This window comes from Bos javanicus, chromosome 8, assembly GCF_032452875.1.
Source record: "Bos javanicus breed banteng chromosome 8, ARS-OSU_banteng_1.0, whole genome shotgun sequence".
In the NCBI taxonomy this organism is placed as follows: Eukaryota; Metazoa; Chordata; class Mammalia; order Artiodactyla; family Bovidae; genus Bos; species Bos javanicus.
The window spans coordinates 44,637,763-44,657,541 of record NC_083875.1 but is presented as its reverse complement, the minus strand read 5'-3'; the positions used below and the strand labels follow the sequence as shown (position 1 = coordinate 44,657,541).

General features: G+C 41.3%; 1 protein-coding gene across 5 annotated transcripts in view; it reads left to right on the top strand.

Annotated features, from left to right (window-relative positions):
• The window catches only part of DOCK8 (dedicator of cytokinesis 8), a 237,508-nt gene that overhangs the window by 196,567 nt on the left and 21,162 nt on the right, over positions 1-19,779 (top strand). For 4 of the 5 annotated variants that reach the window (XM_061425464.1, XM_061425465.1, XM_061425466.1 and 1 more), the window contains 12 exons: positions 805-987; positions 1,325-1,457; positions 2,387-2,474; positions 6,194-6,290; positions 8,307-8,441; positions 9,435-9,587; positions 10,637-10,795; positions 11,415-11,515; positions 12,273-12,465; positions 16,993-17,136; positions 18,553-18,684; positions 19,144-19,278. In XM_061425464.1, the coding sequence (XP_061281448.1) occupies positions 805-987; positions 1,325-1,457; positions 2,387-2,474; positions 6,194-6,290; positions 8,307-8,441; positions 9,435-9,587; positions 10,637-10,795; positions 11,415-11,515; positions 12,273-12,465; positions 16,993-17,136; positions 18,553-18,684; positions 19,144-19,278 (1,653 nt within the window). Of the gene's footprint in view, positions 1-804; positions 988-1,324; positions 1,458-2,386; positions 2,475-6,193; positions 6,291-8,306; positions 8,442-9,434; positions 9,588-10,636; positions 10,796-11,414; positions 11,516-12,272; positions 12,466-14,809; positions 16,032-16,992; positions 17,137-18,552; positions 18,685-19,143; positions 19,279-19,779 lie in introns of those variants that run through there. The other variant, XM_061425468.1, reaches the window with a different exon arrangement.

Genomic DNA, 19,779 nt, shown 5'->3' with positions numbered 1-19,779 from the left:
CTCCACTGAATTATGTATTTGATTCATTTGCTGAGCAGTTCATGACCCTTATACTTTGGACTCTGACAAAGAAGCTAAATCTTGAATAGTTAGGGTATTTTGGGAACCAAGCCAGGGTAGTTATCTGCTATAAATCCAACCCTGCAGTTTCCGGTGTGAAGGAGATATACTTGATTTTAGCAGCTTGGAAGCCCTTGTGGATTACTGAGATTGGGTGGGGGGAGGGCATGGTCAAGGTCCAGGGCAGACCACCAGACCACACTGCTCCTGAAACAGACTCCTGCTGCTGCGTCACTTCAGTCGTGTCCGACTCTGTGAGACCCCATAGACGGCAGCCCACCAGCCTCCCCTGTCCCTGGGATTTTCCAGGCAAGAACACTGGAGTGGGTTGCCATTTCCTTCTCCACTGCATGAAAGTAAAAAGTGAAAGTGAAGTTGCTCAGTCGTGTCGGACTCTTAGTGACCCCATAGACTGCAGCCTACCAGGCTCCTCCGTCCATGGGATTTTCCAGGCAAGAGTACTGGAGTGGGGTGCCATTGCCTTCTCCGGCTCCTGAACAGAGGGTGTCCACAATTATGTGGCTGAAAGCCTGGTTAGAATACTGCCCTGGACCAGCCCCTTTTCCCAGCAGCCCAGCTCAAAGAATACAGCTTCCACTGCCAGGAGAAGGCAGAGTTCCCCTAAACAGACCCCAGCCCAGGAAGAAGTACAGACACTGTGTATTAAGAAATCAGCATTCCTTTCATTATGTCTGCTGCTCAACCTCTTCCCTTGCATCCATCTCCCAATCTGCCTCCTTCCAGCCCTACAAGCAGTACAACATGCTGAATGCTGACACGACCCGAAACCTCATGATCTGCTTCCTGTGGATCATGAAAAATGCTGACCAGACCCTCCTTAGGAAGTGGATCGCCGACCTGCCATCCATGCAGCTAAACAGGATTTTAGATCTCCTTTTCATCTGTGTCTCATGTTTTGAATACAAGGTATCTCTCAAGTTCTGTCTTGTCACTGTTCCCCCTCTGTTTGGGCAATGGCAGCATCCTTAATTTTGTCTTATTTCTGTATTAAAGTCTATAACCTATTTGCATATCTGTATCCTATCTAGATATGATAATTCCACCAGGAAAGGATCTCTGTCTTCTTCAGAGAGAATGTCATTCCCATTGACAGAATTTCAGCCAGAGGATCCCCCAGAACAGGGTGTCTTTGTAGCATATGTCCAAACTGGCTGATGTCACCATGGGTGTTCTGTCTTTAGGATTCTCCCCGTGAACAGAGAGCTCCCCAAACTTAATGTCCTCCTGCCTCTGTCCTGTCCAGGGAAAACAGAGTTCTGACAAAGTCAGTACCCAAGTTCTGCAGAAGTCGAGGGATGTCAAGGCCAGGCTGGAAGAGGCTTTGCTCCGTGGGGAAGGGGCCCGAGGGGAGATGATGCGGCGCTGCCGGACTCCAGGTGTGTTGGGTCAGCCCTTCCCTGCTCTCTGTCAGCAGAGTTTGGTACCCTTTGTGGGAAGGAGCGTCCTCCCCACATGATGAATAGACACCACCACTTTCTTAACACGTGTGATAATAGAGACAAGCAGATTCTGGGATTCGGCGCACGATGTATGTGATGTTAGCCACATTCCTCTAAGGGAAAGCTCCTTTCCTGAGATCACAGGAGCCCTGAAAATGTCCTCAGATGGCATCTTCTGTTTAAAACTTACTGGTGGTAAAAGATCCCATCCAAGAATATAAGTCGTGGGATGATGAATGGTGTCTCCCTCATTTCTCCCTGGGATATTTGAAGAGTCTATGTAGATAGTCCTACTGATAGTTCTGGTTCCAAGATCATTTCCCCAAGTCATGCAGGGTTTACTAGAATAGGTCCAGTCCCCTCCTGCGGTGGTCTTAGAGGGTCCTACCCCACAGTCTGAGAGTGATCTCCAAAAGGCTGAGTTCTTCTTTTTAGGGCATATCAGCCTTATCCATTGTGCTCAAGGAAAACAAAGTGATGGTTCCTGCTCTTCAGTGGGACACGGTGGCAGGGAACTTGGAAGGAGCTGAGCTTCTCAGGGGTGGTTGAGCACCCTTTTTCAACACCAGCACTCTTCATAAATAAATAATATGGGGAGAAACCCTGATTTCACTGAAACCCTGTGTCCATGGGAGATGTGCTTGCCAACACTCCAGAAAGGCTTCTGAGGTCTGGCCTGTCAATCAAAGAGCAGACTAACCCATCCCAGACTTGGTTATGAGTTTGGCCTCCCACCAGCACCAGCATGGATTCTAATTATCTGGAGAAACAGCACTGAGTCCCTTCAGTTGAGCTTGTTACAAAACTTCTGGTTATCTTGCTACTACTGCTAATCAAATTCCTGTTGTGCATTTCTTAACTCCTAGGGAATGACCGATTTCCAGGCCTAAATGAAAATTTGAGATGGAGGAAAGAGCAGACACATTGGCGGCAAGCTAATGAGAAGCTAGATAAGTAAGTCACTCAGCAACTTTGTGCCACTTTTACCTAAAGTTCAAAATGATTTTTCCCAGGCTACTTGTGTTACTGAAACAACTACATCCTTCCAAGGGTAAGAAAGTGAAACATCATTATCTGTATACATTTAGTTCATCCAGGGTTCCAGGATAATCAATGATATAAAGAGTTATGATATCCAGCTCTTAAACATTTATCACATTAATAAGCATTTAAAGAAAACTAATGTTTAGCAATCTCAGCTAGCTTAACAAAAACTGCTGATGAGTCAGGACAGGGTACCCAGGACCACATCATTTCAATCCATATTTCCACTCCACAAATGTGTACAAAGATGTATATTCAGGGATATTTATGTCAGCATTACATAAAAAAAATTTTTTTAATTGTTGTTTAGTCACTAAGTCTTGTTCAACTCTTTGCAACCACATGGACTGTAGCCTGCCAGGTTCCTCTGTCCATGGGATTTCCCAGGCAAGAATACTGCAGGGGGTTGCTATTTCCTTCTCCAGGGGATCTTCCTAAGCCAGGGATCAAACCTGAGTCTCTTGTGTCTCCCAAGTCTCAGTGTGCCTGCATTGGCAGGCAGATTCTTTATTGCCAAGCCACCAGGGAAGACCCACACAAAATTGAAACATTCTAAATGCTAATAGGGAAATAGATAATGAAATATTAGGTTGGCATTTAAATGTTTCCAAATCATTTTAATGATATGGGAAATGCTTTTGATTCAATGTTAAGTGAACAAAGCAGAGTAGACATTTGTTTTAAGAGTATAATTTTAAATCTCTACACATAGTAGATATATTTTTTAAAGACTGGAAGGAAATTTACCAAAACATTAACCACGATTTTCTTTGTGTTGAGAATGTTTGTGAAGGATGTTTTCCTTTTTATACTTTTCTGTATTTCCTACAATGAATGTGTATTATGATATATTATTATCAGAAAATAATGCTAAAGTAAAAGAAGAAAAACCTGCTTGGATTGCAATATATGCTATATCCATATTGTAGTATACACAACAATTTGGACCTATGAGGGCTCAAACTAAATTGTCTGAATAGATAGCACATATTAGTATCTGCTGTTCCTCTTAGCAAGAGGTAGCTTAATGAATCCTGGGGTTCACTGCTGAAACATTATATGGCTTAAGACAACCCCTCCCCACATGCATACACTTGACAAGGCATACGCAGGGTATCCCCATGGTATATAAAACATCCGTTATAAGGAGGGGTGGGGGATGAGGTGGGCTTGAGTAGCAGTGTTTTTTTATAAATAAATATGTTGCTATCTTTGTTGTTATCACAAGAATGGATCATTCTGGTTCATTTATGGGACTTTTGGAAGTCAAGTTTATTTTAAAACATTAAGAAGATAAATATTTTAATTATATGTATTGCTTGTATAGCCCAGTTGTTGCTCTTAGGAATCATATCCATTTGCTTTGGGTATTTTGTGCTTGTTCTAAGTTCCCTGAACTGATTTATAAACTATTGATTCTGAGAGTCTGTATGTTTTAATTTAGGCATTGAACACCACCCCACCCACCACCACCATCACACACACAAATTAAAGAACTATTGCATGTAGTTAATTAACACAGAACTGCTTAGGCAGTTAGGCCATCTACTCCATGAGATTAAAAGAAGAGCCGAACAGAAAGCACGATTGCCTGGGCTGTGTAAGTGGATGTTTGGGGAAATCTTCCCCTTTTGTCACAGAAACAGCACAGTACTGAGGCTTTCCACACAGGGCACACCAAACCCCTCCAGGTCAAGTCAGCCCTGAGCTGCGCTTTGGGCTGCTTGTTGCCACAGGTAATGATTCACTTCTGATCATCTTCATGGGTGATTTTTTAAAAGAGAAACCGTAGTAAATTGTAACCGTGCAAGTTAGCTGTTTTGGAAAACTTTTGTAATTATACCAGTGGTGTCTTTCACCTTCTTTTAGATCACTATTCAATGATTTTGGCTCTGTTTCTTTTAGAGCAGTCATTTTCAACCCAGCTGTACATTAAAATTGCCTGGGGAGCTTTAATAGCCCCCAGTGCTCAGATGTACCTCAGGCCAGTTAATTCAGGATCTCCAGCAATGTTACTCAGAAAACAGTATGTGGTGAAAGCCCCATTTGATTCTTGTGAAGTCAGATTTGAGAACCATTGTTTTCAAGAAATAGCTGATAGGCTTTTTAAATCCATATTAGTGGTGATGATAGTTGTACAATATGAGTATACCTGGGACCACTTAACTGTACACTTAAAAATGGTTAAGGTGGTAAATTTTATGTTGTGTGTATTTTGCCACAATTGAAAAATTTGGAAAAAAAAAACCCAGATTAGGTCACGCTAGATCTGCACTGTCTAGTACAGTAGCCATGGTAGTGCAGTAAGTGAAAATATACATGTCAGATATTGAACTTAGCACAGGTAAAAGAATGTAAAATATCTCATTAATAAATTTTATTGTGATTACACATCAGCAATATTTTTGATATATTGGGTTAAATAAAAATATTAACATTAATTTCACCTGTGTGGCTACTACAAACTATAAAATGACACAAGTAACCCCCCATTATGTTTCTGTTAAATAGCTTTGCTCTAAATCTAAACCTACCAGTGAATTAATAAAAAGAAGCTTTTCTGTTTCACTTATTTTACATAAATATTGTCATTTGGAGAATGAGGAAAAAATATAGAGCAGCTTGGGACCACAGAGCCTATTCTACGCATGAAAACATTTAAAACATAGAAAGTGTCAATTCTGAGTCCTTGATGGAACATAAGCAACAGCAATGCCCCCATCATTGGGTGAAGGGACTCGAGCACAGCTAAGGGATGATCTTGGACCAAGACTTTTGAGCTTATATCAGGATGCCTTAGCCCCTGTGGCAACACTTCAGCACTGGGACGTCTTGAGAAAGTCAGTTCTTCACACTTCCCTTTCCTGGCCACTAAATTTGAAGATATGAAATCTCTCTTTCTAGCTTCACTTGAAATTTATGAGAATGGATGAATTAATACATAAAACGCTCTGATTCCTTAAAAAAAGAACCTAATAGAAAAGTTCCACTAGGTAATTTCCCATTCCCCGGTGGGTAATAACCACTGACATCCAGCAGGAAGTTAGATGGTGTGCCTGACAGGAATGCAGCCTTGTTTCCGTTGGAAAAGGACAGAAGGCCCGTACTTGACTGTGCAACCCCAAAGTAGTCTTTGGAAAGTCAAGACACTGATTCTTCCCTGACCGCTTCTGAAACATCATCCTTTCCTAATCCAGCAGCATTGTGATTAGCCAAATTCACATCAAACCCAGTCTTGCGTCCTCTAGCTTGTTGCAGGGGCTTCTTGGCTCAGGTTGGGAGATGATTCTCACAGGTGAAATGCAAGAATGACCCTCAAGCTTTAAGCAACAATCTGATTGGCTGGCCTAATTGCTAGTAATAACCAATAATTGCTCTTCTACCCATTTGTTATTTTTATAATTGTCATCATTCTTCATAATAGTGGGGATGAGAATGGCCTGGAGCCTCTACCTAGAAAATCTTTTAACCAGGCTCCAATTACACAAGTTGCCAGTGACCAGCTGCTTTGTTTTCACTCCTAGATTGACTCTTCAGAAGATTTCTTTACACTTGGCATGTGGATTACCATCATCAGGAGATGACCAGATTTGATGTGCACTTTAATTTGACCTCTTTTTGTTTCTTAGAACAAAGGCAGAGTTAGATCAAGAAGCCTTGATCAGTGGCAATCTGGCTACAGAAGCAAATTTAATCATCCTTGATATGCAGGAAAACATTATCCAGGTGAGGACAACAAACACCTGATCTGTTCAACATGAATATGTCCACTGGAATTTAATAAGAATCCTGTATAGAAAATTGTGAAAAATAAGCGTGATAGAAAATGCTTTTTGTTTAATGAAGTCAGGAAGTTTACTATTTACAATGAAAGTGAATCACTCAGTTGCGTCCGATTCTTTGTGCCCCTGTGGACTGTGCAGTCCTTGGAATTCTCCAGGCCAGAATACTGGAGTGGATAACCTTTTCCTTCTCCAGGAAATCTTCCTGACCCAGGGATGAAACCCAGGTCTCCCGCATTGTAGGTGGATTCTTTACCAGCGGAGCCACAAGGGAAGCCAGATAAAGGAAGTGACATTGCAAGACTATTTACAGTAGTGAAAGCTACTTACAATAGCATCCACCTTAGAAATTCCAGAAATACTCAAACAGGACATTCTTCTGGATGCATTGACTTGATGTTCACTTGGAAAGACTTAGGTGCTTGACAGACTGACCCTCATAGTTAAATCTACTTGAGCGTATGCAAAGATTATAATGTGAGTGGTGGGCTTATAATTCAATACCTATAATAGTTGTGGTAGGTAGGTTTTCGTGTTTGTTTTTTTGCTAGGTCAACCGCCTTTGAATTATGGTTGATGTCTATATGGGAGCTAAGATTATGACTGGACGAAGTAAAAAGAGGGCAAAGTGTGATTAATGATGTCTGTTTTGGACACAAATTAATGAAGAAAAATAATCTGTACCAAGAATTTGCCAACCCTGCTGTAGAAAAGTATTATATCACTGTGAACTTTACAGTAATGTAGTTCACCATACTAATTTCATCTTCTAAGTGAATGTTTCCAGAAATTCTCAAGACATCTAGGTGATAATGTTTTTAGTTTAACCTCAAAAATGAGTCCGTACATGTTTCCAATGAAAAATCATTTATTAGAATGGACCCAGTATTGTTTCTAGGGCCAGAAAAGGAAATATCATCAAAACACAGTTGAACCTTAGTAATCCAACTTTTGTCTCTTAAAATGTAATTATTGTATAAGTATATGGTATCTTTGATAAATCAGATCAGATCAGTCGCTCAGTGGTGTCCGACTCTTTTCAACCCCATTAATCGCAGCATGCCAGGCCTCTCTGTCCATCACCAACTCCCGGAGTTCACTCAGACTCATGTCCATCGAGTCAGTGATGCCATCCAGCCATCTCATCCTCTGTCGTCCCCTTCTCCTTCTGCCCCCAATACCTCCCAGCATCAGAGTCTTTTCCAATGAGTCAACTCTTCACATGAGGTGGCCAAAGAACTGGAGTTTCAGCTTTAGCATCATTCCTTCCAAAGAAATCCCAGGGCTGATCTCCTTCAGAATGGACTGGTTGGATCTCCTTGCAGTCCAAGGGACTCTCAAGAGTCTTCTCCAACACCACAGTTCAAAAGCATCAAGTCTTCGGCGCTCAGCCTTCTTCACAGTCCAACTCTCACATCCATACATGACCACAGGAAAATTATATCTTTATACAATACTGCTTTGAGTGCTGTCTTCTTAACATCGGTGCTCAAAATGTACTTGCAGTTTTCAAAGGCAGTTGAAAACTGTTATTGACATTGGTGGTATTAGTCCTGCTGCAGGTGATGAATAAGCTCTTTAGGAACGTCCACTGCCACAGGCAGCCCCTGGGAGGCCCACAAGGAAAGCTGTGCCTTGTATACAAGGAAAAAGACCTTTCCAAAAGCTCACCCAGGATGAGGGGAAGGTGTGCTTTATAGCTTGGGTTAGCAGCCTGGAATAAGGTGTAAATCCCAAATCAGTTGGGAGTTTTGGAATAAAGTCATGTGGAAATAGGGCTTCAGCACTCCTGGTGAAGGACTGTATGCAGGGTACTTTCTCAAACCCTTAAGATCATAGACCAAGAGATGAAATGTCAGCGTCACTGTGCTAATTGCCAAAAGTACCTACTTTTGTCTTCCCCTCTTAGTTCACGGGCATAGCACAGGGATTCATCGATGCTGTTCTTCTCTTCCCCCAGGCGAGCTCGGCTCTGGACTGTAAAGACAGCCTTCTGGGAGGCGTGCTAAGAGTCCTTGTGAATTCTCTGAGCTGTGATCAGAGCACCACATACTTAACTCACTGCTTTGCGACACTCCGTGCTCTCATTGCCAAGGTAAACATGGGATGCTTATTCTCTTACTTTTTATTAAGAGTTAAGATTCTCATCAGTCTAGCTTCACATTTCTTGCTTCAGGTGCACGAAAACCCGCAGACCACCATTGCCTTAAGTGACACTGGGGTAAAAGTCTTAAGTCTTGTTAGGAAGGAAGCAGATACACTGATTCTGTGAGACTCACCAGTGCCTCTCACATTAGAAATGTGGGCCCACTCACTGAAGACATGAGAGTGGAAATCAATTGAGCATATTTGTTTTTCACCTTTTTTTCATTAATGTGTTACGTGAATGAGATTCAGTTCCTCTGCATGACTCCCACTAGTGAGTCTTACAAAATGTCACATCATAAAATGCCAGAAAGTTTAAAAATAAATTTCTCATAGCCTGAAGAATATAGATTTTCCTAAAGTAAAATGGTGTATTGCAGATTTCTGTGCTCCACACTCCACCCCCCCCCCAATCCCTTTATTGAAAATCTTGGTTGTTGACCTCTACCTGGTATCTTTTACATTTAGAAAGTGGACTCCTGGGGCTTCCCTGGTGGTCCAGTGGTTAAGACTCTGCATTTTCAGTATTTCGATCCCTGGTTGGGAAACTTAAGATCCCATAAGCCATGAGGCACAGCCGAAATAAAGTGGACTATCTCTGCTCTCACCTGTCGGGATCATTTGCTCTTAGTCACCAATAATTTCCAGGGAAACATGGAATAATTCCTTCAGAGCTGTGACTTCACCAGGGAATGCATCCTGGCTAACCATGCAGATAATTATGTAGCCTTGCTCTTTGTAAGCAGTTCCTAATGAGATCAAGTCAACTCCATTGCATTAGTTCATCTTCTGACTCAAGTAACTCATTATCTTTATGAAGCAGTGCATTAACTCTTCTGGGCTTTGCTTGTCCAAGCAGACATTTACATATCTCAACAGGCATCTGGTCCAGAAAGGGTATGAATGTGCCAAGTGATGTCTAATGCCGCTGCGTCTCTCCTAGTTTGGCGACTTGTTGTTTGAGGAGGAAGTGGAGCAGTGTGCAGACCTGTGTCAGCGAGTGCTGCACCACTGCAGCAGCAGCATGGACATCACCCGCAGCCAAGCCTGCGCCACTCTCTACCTCCTCATGAGGTTCAGCTTTGGAGCCACCAGCGTAAGTGCTCAAGGGGACCTAGGATCAAGAGTCAGTGCAAAGCACTGGTAGAGGAAAAGTGTGCACTATTGCAGTTGACTTCTGCCCTGTGTGAAGGGAACAATGGACATGTAGATGGATAGCAGCTTTTTTCTGAATTTCCATCTGGAAGTAAATTATTAAGACTGATGAAAGCAGTGTTTTCCATCAGTGTGTTTCCATAAGAAATGAATGGCTGTGTGTAGATTCAAGGTTGTCATCTGTGGGTGAAAAATACAACAGAATTAGGACTTTGGAAGAGCTTCTCTTATTTCCACATTCTGATTGACTGGTGCCAGAATGACCTGTGGAAGAGATTTGAAATGATCACTATCATCTATGCCTAAGTGTTCACTGAAGCTTAGTAGCCTTTGGAATTCAGCCTTATTACAGCACAGTCTTAGTTGATCTAGATTTTGGTGTGCTGTTTTGCAGTTTACATTTGTGGTCATGTTAATGAGCGTGTTCAACTATATTCAAAGATAATTTGGTCCATGGAAGAAAGACAGGGTCCTCAGAATGTATTAGGTATAGCTATTGAAAAGCCTTTAGGACATTTATCAGAGCCCCTTGGAATCAGCATATTTTTCCATGGGCCTAGAAGGAAAGGAGAAACAGAACGTCACTGCCTACCCAGAGTCCAGAAATCTCAGAAATCTTGCCCATGTAGATTCTGCTCCTCTTTGAAGTTTAAATAAAGTTCCAAGAAGAGGAATCTTGGCACGAAAGGAGACATTCTGTAACCCAGCTGTGTAGGAACCTTTCAGCGTTACTGCACAGAGCTGGCCCAGTGCTCAATGAAAATTTAAAGGGAGCTGACAGATTTATGTCAGAGCAATACCCATTTAAACCATTTAAACAACAATATGAATCATGAGCAAAGTATGGCTCACATTTCATTGGGAAAAAAGGAAATGATTGAGCTTGGGTAAAGGAAACACTAGACAGTTATTGCTGTCTGGCTCTACCTCCTCCGATTATCTCCTAGCTGACTGCTTCTTGTTTGTTCCACCATTTTTTCCCTGACTCAGAACTTTGCAAGAGTAAAGATGCAAGTAACCATGTCTCTGGCATCTTTGGTGGGAAAAGCACAAGACTTTAATGAGGAATACCTGAGAAGATCCTTGAGGACAATTTTGGCCTACGCGGAAGAGGACACAGCCATGCAGACCACTCCTTTTCCCATGCAGGTAGACCAAAGAACATGCTTTGTCTCATATGTGGGTCTGGGGTCAGCCAGTTTTAAACCTCTGTGTGTGTGTACACACATACATATACATATATATATACACACACAAACATACATATATATGTGTGTGTATAAGATATATAACATAATATATTTTATATATTATATAACTTTTATTAAATATAATTATGTCATATGATACAGATAATTATGCAAAATATTGTCATACGCATTATATGGAACCTAAGCTGAGGTCCTAAGCTGCCTCCTCGTTGTTATAAAAAGCCCTGATGTCCAGAGTACAGTTGAAGGCTTACATGTTACAAAGAACTGAAACTAATTTCACCAAAAGAGTATTGGAGAGGGAAGATAGTATAAGGATTCAGGACTAATACATGGATGTCAAAGGCCAACTCACGTATAGGCCGTGGCAGTGCCTGGACCTGCAAAGATGAAGGTCAAAGAGGATGCAGTCTAGACTTCCCTCCACCTGTGATCTCTCCTGTCTTAGCAAAGCCTGCTCATGACTGCCCCTTGGACTCTCAGTGCAGTCCTCACTTCTTGTTACCATGGACTACAATGCTAAGGTTGTTTGGGGTATACACTTTTTTTTCTTCCAGGTGGAAGAACTTCTCTGCAATCTGAATAGCATCTTATATGACACAGTGAAAATGAGGGAATTTCAGGAAGATCCTGAGATGCTTATGGATCTCATGTACAGGTAAACTTTTCTGATAAAATCAAAAGTGTGTTACTTAAATATCAAGGGTTTGCCACTATGGAGTTTTTATGAATATAATTATCATAGGAAATGTCGCTATACTAATTTGGCTGACATCCAGAACTGTACTTAGAAATTGGTAGAAAATCATCATTTGGAGGGTGTTGATTCATGTACATGTTTTCAGAAACAGTTCCCTGATTTAAAGGGAGGTGTATATTTTTAACATTATTTTCTACTTACCATAGAATGAGAGAAAAGAACTATCAACTGTTACATGAATTATATCTGAAATTTTTTCCACTTACATTCAGACATGCATGTAAGTTTCATTTAGAAATCATATTTTACTCTGTAGTTTAAATTTTTGCTTTGTAATCCTTGTTTTAGGAGAAACTACTTACAAAGACAAAATTGTTCTGACATGATGTCATAAGAAGAGTAGTACTTTTTGTCTTCTGTTATTATTTTGAAATAAAGGAAAGTAAAGAAAGAAAAGTTACTAGTGCTCCATTCAAATAGACATCATTTTATCAGGTCTTTTCTTCCCCCATAAATCTTTAACTAAATGATACATTCTTAGGGTCCTACACACCCTAGACATGAAAGTAAAACAGTTGGACTTATACATGTTTGCCTTTTCTCTTATTTTCTGAACATGCAGGCAAAACTCTCAAGGGAAAAAAAGTGTCCATACCCAATAGAAAAACAGTATCACTAACCAGTTGTCTTTGAAACTTTCGAAACCCATCTTCAGAATTGCCAAGAGTTACCAGGCCTCTCCTGATCTGCGGCTGACCTGGCTCCAGAACATGGCAGAGAAACACACCAAGAGGAAGTGCTACACGGAGGCCGCCATGTGCCTGGTCCATGCGGCTGCTTTGGTGGCCGAATATCTGAGCATGCTGGAGGACCACAGCTATCTGCCCGTGGGCAGCGTCAGCTTTCAGGTGGGGGCAGGTTCACCTTTTCCTTTGGTGCAGTGGCTCTCATCTGGGGGCATTTGCCAACCTCTGAAAATATTTTTGGTTGTTACAACTGAGGGCGGGAGGGTGGGTACTAGTGGCATTTAATAGGTATAAGCCAGGGATGCTGCTAAACACCCTACAATACATAGGACAGCTCCCACCACAAAAAAATTATCTGGCCCCCAAATATCAATATTGCCAAGGTTGAGAAGACCTGCTTTAGTGTATTACATTTGCCTCTTCTAATAGCTTTACCGTCTCGGGTTTTTTTTAAATTATTATTTACAGTAAATATAGATTTGATAGGCATTTTGACATTCCTAAATACTTTCATATCCATGATTTCATTTGACCTTCTCCGTAAACCAGTGAAACAGACAAATAGAGCAGATATTATTACTCCTGCTGCACAGATAAATTGAGAGAGCAACTTTTCTAAGGTCATTTAAACTCTTTCTCAAAGACTTGTAACTGGCACAGTATACTGACAAATGTGAAAGTATTTTTTCCAAATATTGGAGAAATTATTCCCATCCAGGCCCATTCCTTTGATTACACTCCCCAACTGTTTAACATCTTCCTCTCTAATCTAAAATTGAGAAAGAACCAAACTGACCTGGGAAGGAAAAAAGGGCTGAATCAATACTGTCTTAGGATAAGCTGAATATTACCCATAGTTAGCAATGGGAAATTGTCTGCTAGGTCTGAAAGTTGGTTCAGGTTGCAATGCTCAGTGGTCACTTGGACTGTTTTTGGTGAGTACTTTAAACAGTCTTTAGAGGAAACAAAAATTTTATGGGTACTTTTAGAGGCCTAATCCATAGAAATGACCATTCCTGAAACCTGTAACAATATAGTACAGAAAGAGAGCCCTTTTCAAGGCAGACTCACAGAGTTGTTTACAAGCGTTTGGATTATTCCTGTTTGAATTTACGGGACTGATTTTATAAAAGGCTTTATTCTCATTGTTGCTCTTCAATTCAGTTTTGTGATGCTGTGTGAACCAGAAAGAGGAGATAATTCAAAGTAGCTTTCCCAGGCTTAGAAAGTAAGACACAAAAACTGCTGTTGGCAGAGCCAGGAGTTTCTGATTTCCTGGATACTGTTCACCAGGCAATCTGGGTATTGCCTCATATTATTAATTCCTCCTTTCTTACGGTCTTCAATACCAATACTATTTGTCATTTCATTCTCAGCAAATAAATTTTATTCTCAATTCAGAAATGTTCATTATAAAAAGCCAAAAATTTAATTCTTACCCCAAAAGCATAAAAATATCACACCTGATTTTGAATCATACAATAATGAAGAAAGGTATAAAAACCAATTTTAGATATATATATTTTTTTGCCAAATTAATTTTGACCATTTGATATTAGCAAGGAAAAATATAAGTACTACTCTTGCAGTTCCCAGAAATCTTTGGGCTTACCACTTAATGTGGAATTATATCATTCTTTTGTCTTGTTTCATTAACTAAACTATTACTTATAAACTTTAATGCCTTTTTCCCACTTACTGTATTTTATTTTATATTCATCACTTAAATATTAATGGCATTTAATTATTGTTTCATGTTTAGTAAGCCTTGCAATTCTTATTTCACCTAGAATTCTATTGCTTATAGAAAGTCATACCAAGGTGAGTAGAATAGTTATTCTAGAAACAACAGAAAAACTCCCATGTTGTCCCTATGTGGAGGCATATAGCTCTACTTTTTCATAGATCTTTATTCACTCATTCATTCTTTTAGGTGATATTGAGCATTTATTTTGTCCTCACGGACTTTACATTCCAGCCAGAAAGTGAGATCATATAGCTAATTCTTCCATTTTTTATTCAATTACAATTATGATAACTGCTGTAATAAAGAGGTACAAGAAACTGTGAGTATTTATCATGTGACCCAGCTTGGGGGCCATGGAATGTTCAGAAAGACAAGGAAGGGGAAGGGGAAGGAATTGTGAAGAGTGAGGTCTTCAACACACAGAACATGGTGAGAAGAGAAGCCAAATTATGCTGATGCTTATGAACCAAGTCTCCTTTCTCTTGAATGAGACATAGCAAATCTTTTAGGAAATGTGTGCTTGCACATGGCAGAAAACCTAACCCAGACTGACCTAAGGTAGAAATGGAATTTATCAGCTTACATGAGAGAGATGAGTCTGGAGTAGCACCTGCCAAACTGGACCTAGGGGCCCAAACAATGTCATCAGACCTCAGTATCATCATCACTTCCAGTCTCTGCTTTCTGTTATGTCAGCTTAGCTTTTTTCTTTACCGGCTTCCCACACTCATGGACAAATATTTGTTTACATCTCCCTAGGTTCAAGTCCTGGAGAATAGAGAAATGCCTTTATTTCCAGAAGTTGCAGAGACAGTCTCAGTGCATCTGTTGGTTCTGACCGGGTCTTGTGCTCATCTCTGAACCAATCATAGTGGCCAGAGACATGGAATGCTATGATTGGCTGGACCAGAGTTGAGGTCCACACCTGGAGTTATGGATGGTTTCCCTGGAGGCTTTACTTTACAGAAGGATGAAGGAATTTTGGGCAGCATTAACAACAGATGTTCAGTGTTGATTCCTTAAATGCTGTGTGCTTTAGTTTTCAACTTTGTTCTGCTCCAGTAAAATTGAAATTTTGGAAAGGAATTATAAACTGGAGATAAATAAATCTGTGCAAGGAAAATAATAACCCTGAGGCCACTGAATTCCAAGGAGCTGAGATCGTTGAATCTGTGCCCCAGAGTGCAATATTTATTCCACAAATGTAGATATGTCTACATTCTTAGATACTGATGTTACTTTTACCTCCCTGATTCTGAAGCCAGAAAAATCTGCCCAGAATCTTTTTCCTCTGACTACGGCTGATAAGATTGCTGCTGCTGCTGCTGCTGCTGCTAAGTCGCTTCAGTCGTGTCCGACTCTGTGCGACCCCATAGATGGCAGCCTACTAGGCTCCTCTGTCCCTGGGATTCTCCAGGCAAGAACACTGGAGTGGGTTGCCATTTCCTTCTCCAATGCAGGAAAGTGAAAAGTGAAAGTGAAGTCGCTCAGTCGTGTCCGACTCTTCGAGACCCCATGGACTGCAGCCCACCAGGCTCCTCCATCCATGGGATTTTCCAGGCAAGAGTACTAGAGTGGGGTGCCATCGCCTTCTCTGGCTAATAAGACTGCATAACTGCAGCTATATTCCTCTACACGTGGACAATTGCATCCAGTACTAATGGTATTCGTTTCTTGGGTCATTAGATTTTTTCAACGAAATCTCTTGGACCTTCTGTTATTTCTAGTTTAGAAACATCATAGAAAAAAGACTGTCACAAGAGGTTCTGAGAGTCTCCTGTATTCCAAAAACTACCTTATCAGAAGACACAGGACTGGAACAACTCTCTCTTCCTTGACGCTCAGGATGAGTCACTCGATCATGCTAGCCAGGCCAACAAGAGGCAGACAGATTTTACTTCAGTAGCCAACCCTGGTCAATTGATAGTGGTTGATTGGAGTACCATACTGAGAGGAATTTTGAAAAAAGCTTCAGGAAAAAGAGTACTATAATTAATTAGTTCTGTCTGCTACGAGTCTAGACATATGAAGAAATAGCATGTGTGCTACCTGTTTGCCAGCCCTAAGCTACAAAGGTTTCCAGTTTTTTTAATGCACCATGTGCATTTTTTCTATATCCGTGAGACAGACTGAAGAAAATGATTCCTGGGCTGTCAAAAGTATGAGAGTCCCTGCCAGAGCCAGAACTGGGGTGAGGTGAGCAAGTCATGTGAAGTGCAGAATTTAAGGAAGCACTCGCTCTCAGGGTCCAGCGTGTTCCAGGTCATATCTTACAGAACCCTGAGAGTGAGTGTTTCCTAAATGTATGACCTGGGGTTTTCACGTGCTCACCCTAGCCCTGGCCCTGATCACTGCATTCTCTACGAGAGACTTTCAGCTTTATGGTTTATGTAAAAATAAAAGTGTATAGAAAGGAACAAAATGTTTGAGGGGAGAGAAAAAAAACCAGTAACTGCTGCATTGTCATAAAGATTCCCATAAAGAAGGCCTTCTCATTTGCAATTGTCATGTGATATTATGACTGTTCACCTACAAGCCAAGTCAGTAGTAGCAAGTACTTTAGAGTTTCACTCAGCTGGTGAAACAAGGAGTCTAATTAACTTTTTAAAAAGTTAATTTTAAAAACCTCAATCCCTGCTGAATGTCCCTTAGGGTCCTTTCTCTAAAGCAACTCAGCTGTTACGTTGCGGTAAGTGCCCTTTCTGTATCTGCCAATGGTTAAAAAGAAAAAAAAATCTTGAGTTTTGAAGGCCAGTGGTTCTATGTGTTCTTTCAAAATGAGTGGCAGCCAGAGGCTGTTCTAGGTGGAATTACAGACCTTTTACAATCATACAAGGTGACGCTGTCGGAGTGATGGCTTCCTCATCCCTACTATGGACTCCTGTGGTGCCTTGTTAGTCGGGTTCCCCCATTCTCCAGGCTCACACTTCGTTCTCTTACAGAATATTTCTTCCAACGTACTGGAGGAGTCTGCCGTCTCTGATGACACCCTGTCGCCTGATGAGGATGGGGTGTGCTCCGGCCGGTACTTCACGGAGAGTGGCCTGGTGGGCCTACTGGAGCAGGCGGCCGAGCTCTTCAGCACGGTCAGTACACACCACCCTCTGGGTCGCCGCAGTCAGCCTGAACTTCAGTGTGTGCCCTGTGTGTGGGTTTTAGTGCCCAGCCAGTCAGTCCCACTTCATGACAACACCACGTGCAGGGAGGCACAGGGCATGGGAGGGGCCGGAGGACTTTGATGTATGTAAATTGGCTCAGCTCTCAGGCAGGTGAGAAAGCCCTTCATCACTGCAATATTCTGGCTTTCACTACATGCTCATTAGCTGGGCAGCAGTTTCACAGTATTATTTCCATTTAATAGAGGTGGAAACTAAGCCACAGCAAGGTGAAATGGCTTGCCCAGGCTTACACAATAAATCACAAGGCATGTTCTCATTCTCTCATTTACTCTCCTTGAGAGAACTCCTGGGGTGGAGCCTCTGGGAGAAGAGAAAAATAATAGATAAGAGTTTTCCTGACAGCTGAGTAATCCTCAGGATTGTCACAGACCACAGACAGCTCAGAGAAATGTAGGAGTGGAAACCACAGACACTCCCCTCACTAACCTAATCTGGGTCTGTTGTTGTTGTTCAGTCATGTCCAACTCTTTTGAGACCCCATGGACTGTAGCCCTCCATGCTCTGCTGTCCATGGGATTTCCCAGGCAAGAATATTGGAGTGGATTGCCATTCCCTCTTCCAAGGGATCTTCCCAACCCAGGGATTGAACCAATGTCTCCTGCATTGAAGATTATTCTTCACCACTGAGCCACCTGGGAAGCCCAGTCTGGGTCTAAATACTCCAAATTAAAGGGAAAAAATGTATAGATTAAGTTACTGAGTTTCAGGTCAGGAAAGAAAGTCTGTTGTTCATTTTCATAATTTCCCTACTCCCTCAAATTTTAAGCCAAGTAAATATTTAATACTTCACTCAATTTAGCTGATCCAATTTGTTTTCATCCTAATATTTTTCATTCTCCTCTACTTTTCATTTCCAAGTTTCCACCTACAGCCTATGTATTTTAATTGTTGTTTTAATTATCTTCTTTTTTTCAGCTTTCCCTTTCAGAATCCAGATAACATCCAGGATACTTTGTTTTTCCTGAAATTCAAGAAAACCAGCTAGTTAGACTCTTAAGTATTTTCAGGCATTCAGTGAACGTCTGCATATATGAGGACCCCCATCTGGCTATATGATGCCCAAGATTGTCTTCCTAAATTGTTCTTAGTCCCTGCTGCCATTCTCCTGTCCTATTTTTTCTCCAGGAAACCCCTTTTTCCAACTTAACATTATCAGATAGGACCACTTAGCATGTGTCTAGTTCAGTTTGAATGCTACAACCATCCCAAATATACTCAAGAGTTTATTCCTGCACTGTAAGATATTATGATGCCAATAATAAATCCATTCCCTAGTGCCCAGTGGATTAAATTCTCTTCAATTTTTTTCCTCCTCTTTCCAAGGGAGGACTGTATGAGACGGTTAATGAAGTCTACAAGCTGGTCATCCCCATCCTGGAAGCTCATCGAGACTTCCGGAAGCTGACCTCCACCCATGAAAAGCTGCAGAAGGCCTTTGACAGCATCATTAGCAAGGTAGCTGAGGATCCTGACTAACAAGTCCAATGGTCTGATAGCAGGTGACTCTGTCTCAGAGATGCTGAGAACTTCTTCCTCTCTAGGGAGTGACTGGCCTGACGGACATCAGTACTGTAGCTCTCTCCTATCAAATGGAAAAGGGCTGGAAATAGAGGACTGTCATTCAAACTGTGAAAGAAGGCAGTTGAATTACTTTGCAACCAGGAATGTGAAAATCTCTTAAATTCACTTAAAAGAAATCCTAGAACTCTTTCGTGGGTTTTGGTTGTTGTTGTTGTTATTAATTCCCAAGTTTGTTCTATAAACATCAATTTTTTTAAAGGTGTTAATTGTTTGTATTTCCCATAGGAATAAAATGCCTTGTAACCCAACAATAAAAGACTCCTGCCCTTTGCAACCCAATGGATCCTCATGAATTACAAAACTAAGGAGAGGTTTTCTTATTTTGTCCATCAGGGTCATAAGAGGATGTTTGGAACCTACTTCCGAGTTGGTTTCTATGGATCCAAATTTGGGGATTTGGATGAGAAGGAATTCGTTTACAAAGAGCCTGCAATTACCAAGCTTCCTGAGATCTCTCACAGACTAGAGGTAAGACAAGTGATTCTGGGTGATTAACATTGTATACTTTACAAAAAGCAAGTTGTAATGGGTCATTACGACAAAACTAAGAGTGATGCATTCATCATTGATCCATATATAAAGTTCCCCACATTGCCTGTATAAAAGCAAGATACTAGGTGAAATCATGAGATAAAGTAAGGTAAGGATGCCTGTGTGCATGCTAACTCTTAGTCACATCTGACTCTGCAACTTCTTGGACTGTAGCCCACCAGGCTCCTGTGTCCGTGGGATTCTCCAGGCAAGAATACTGGAGTGCATATCCTCCTCCATAGATCTTCCTAACCCAGGGATCGAACTCGAGTCTCTTAAGTCTCTTGCGTTGGGAGGCAGGTCCTTTACCACTAATGCCACCTGGGAAGCCCCATACTCTTCCAAGTTTGCAAATTTATATGGTGAATATTTTCAAGAATATCCAAGTCAATGTCATGTGCTTTCTTGTAAACCTTTCCAAATTTCAGTAATAGTTTT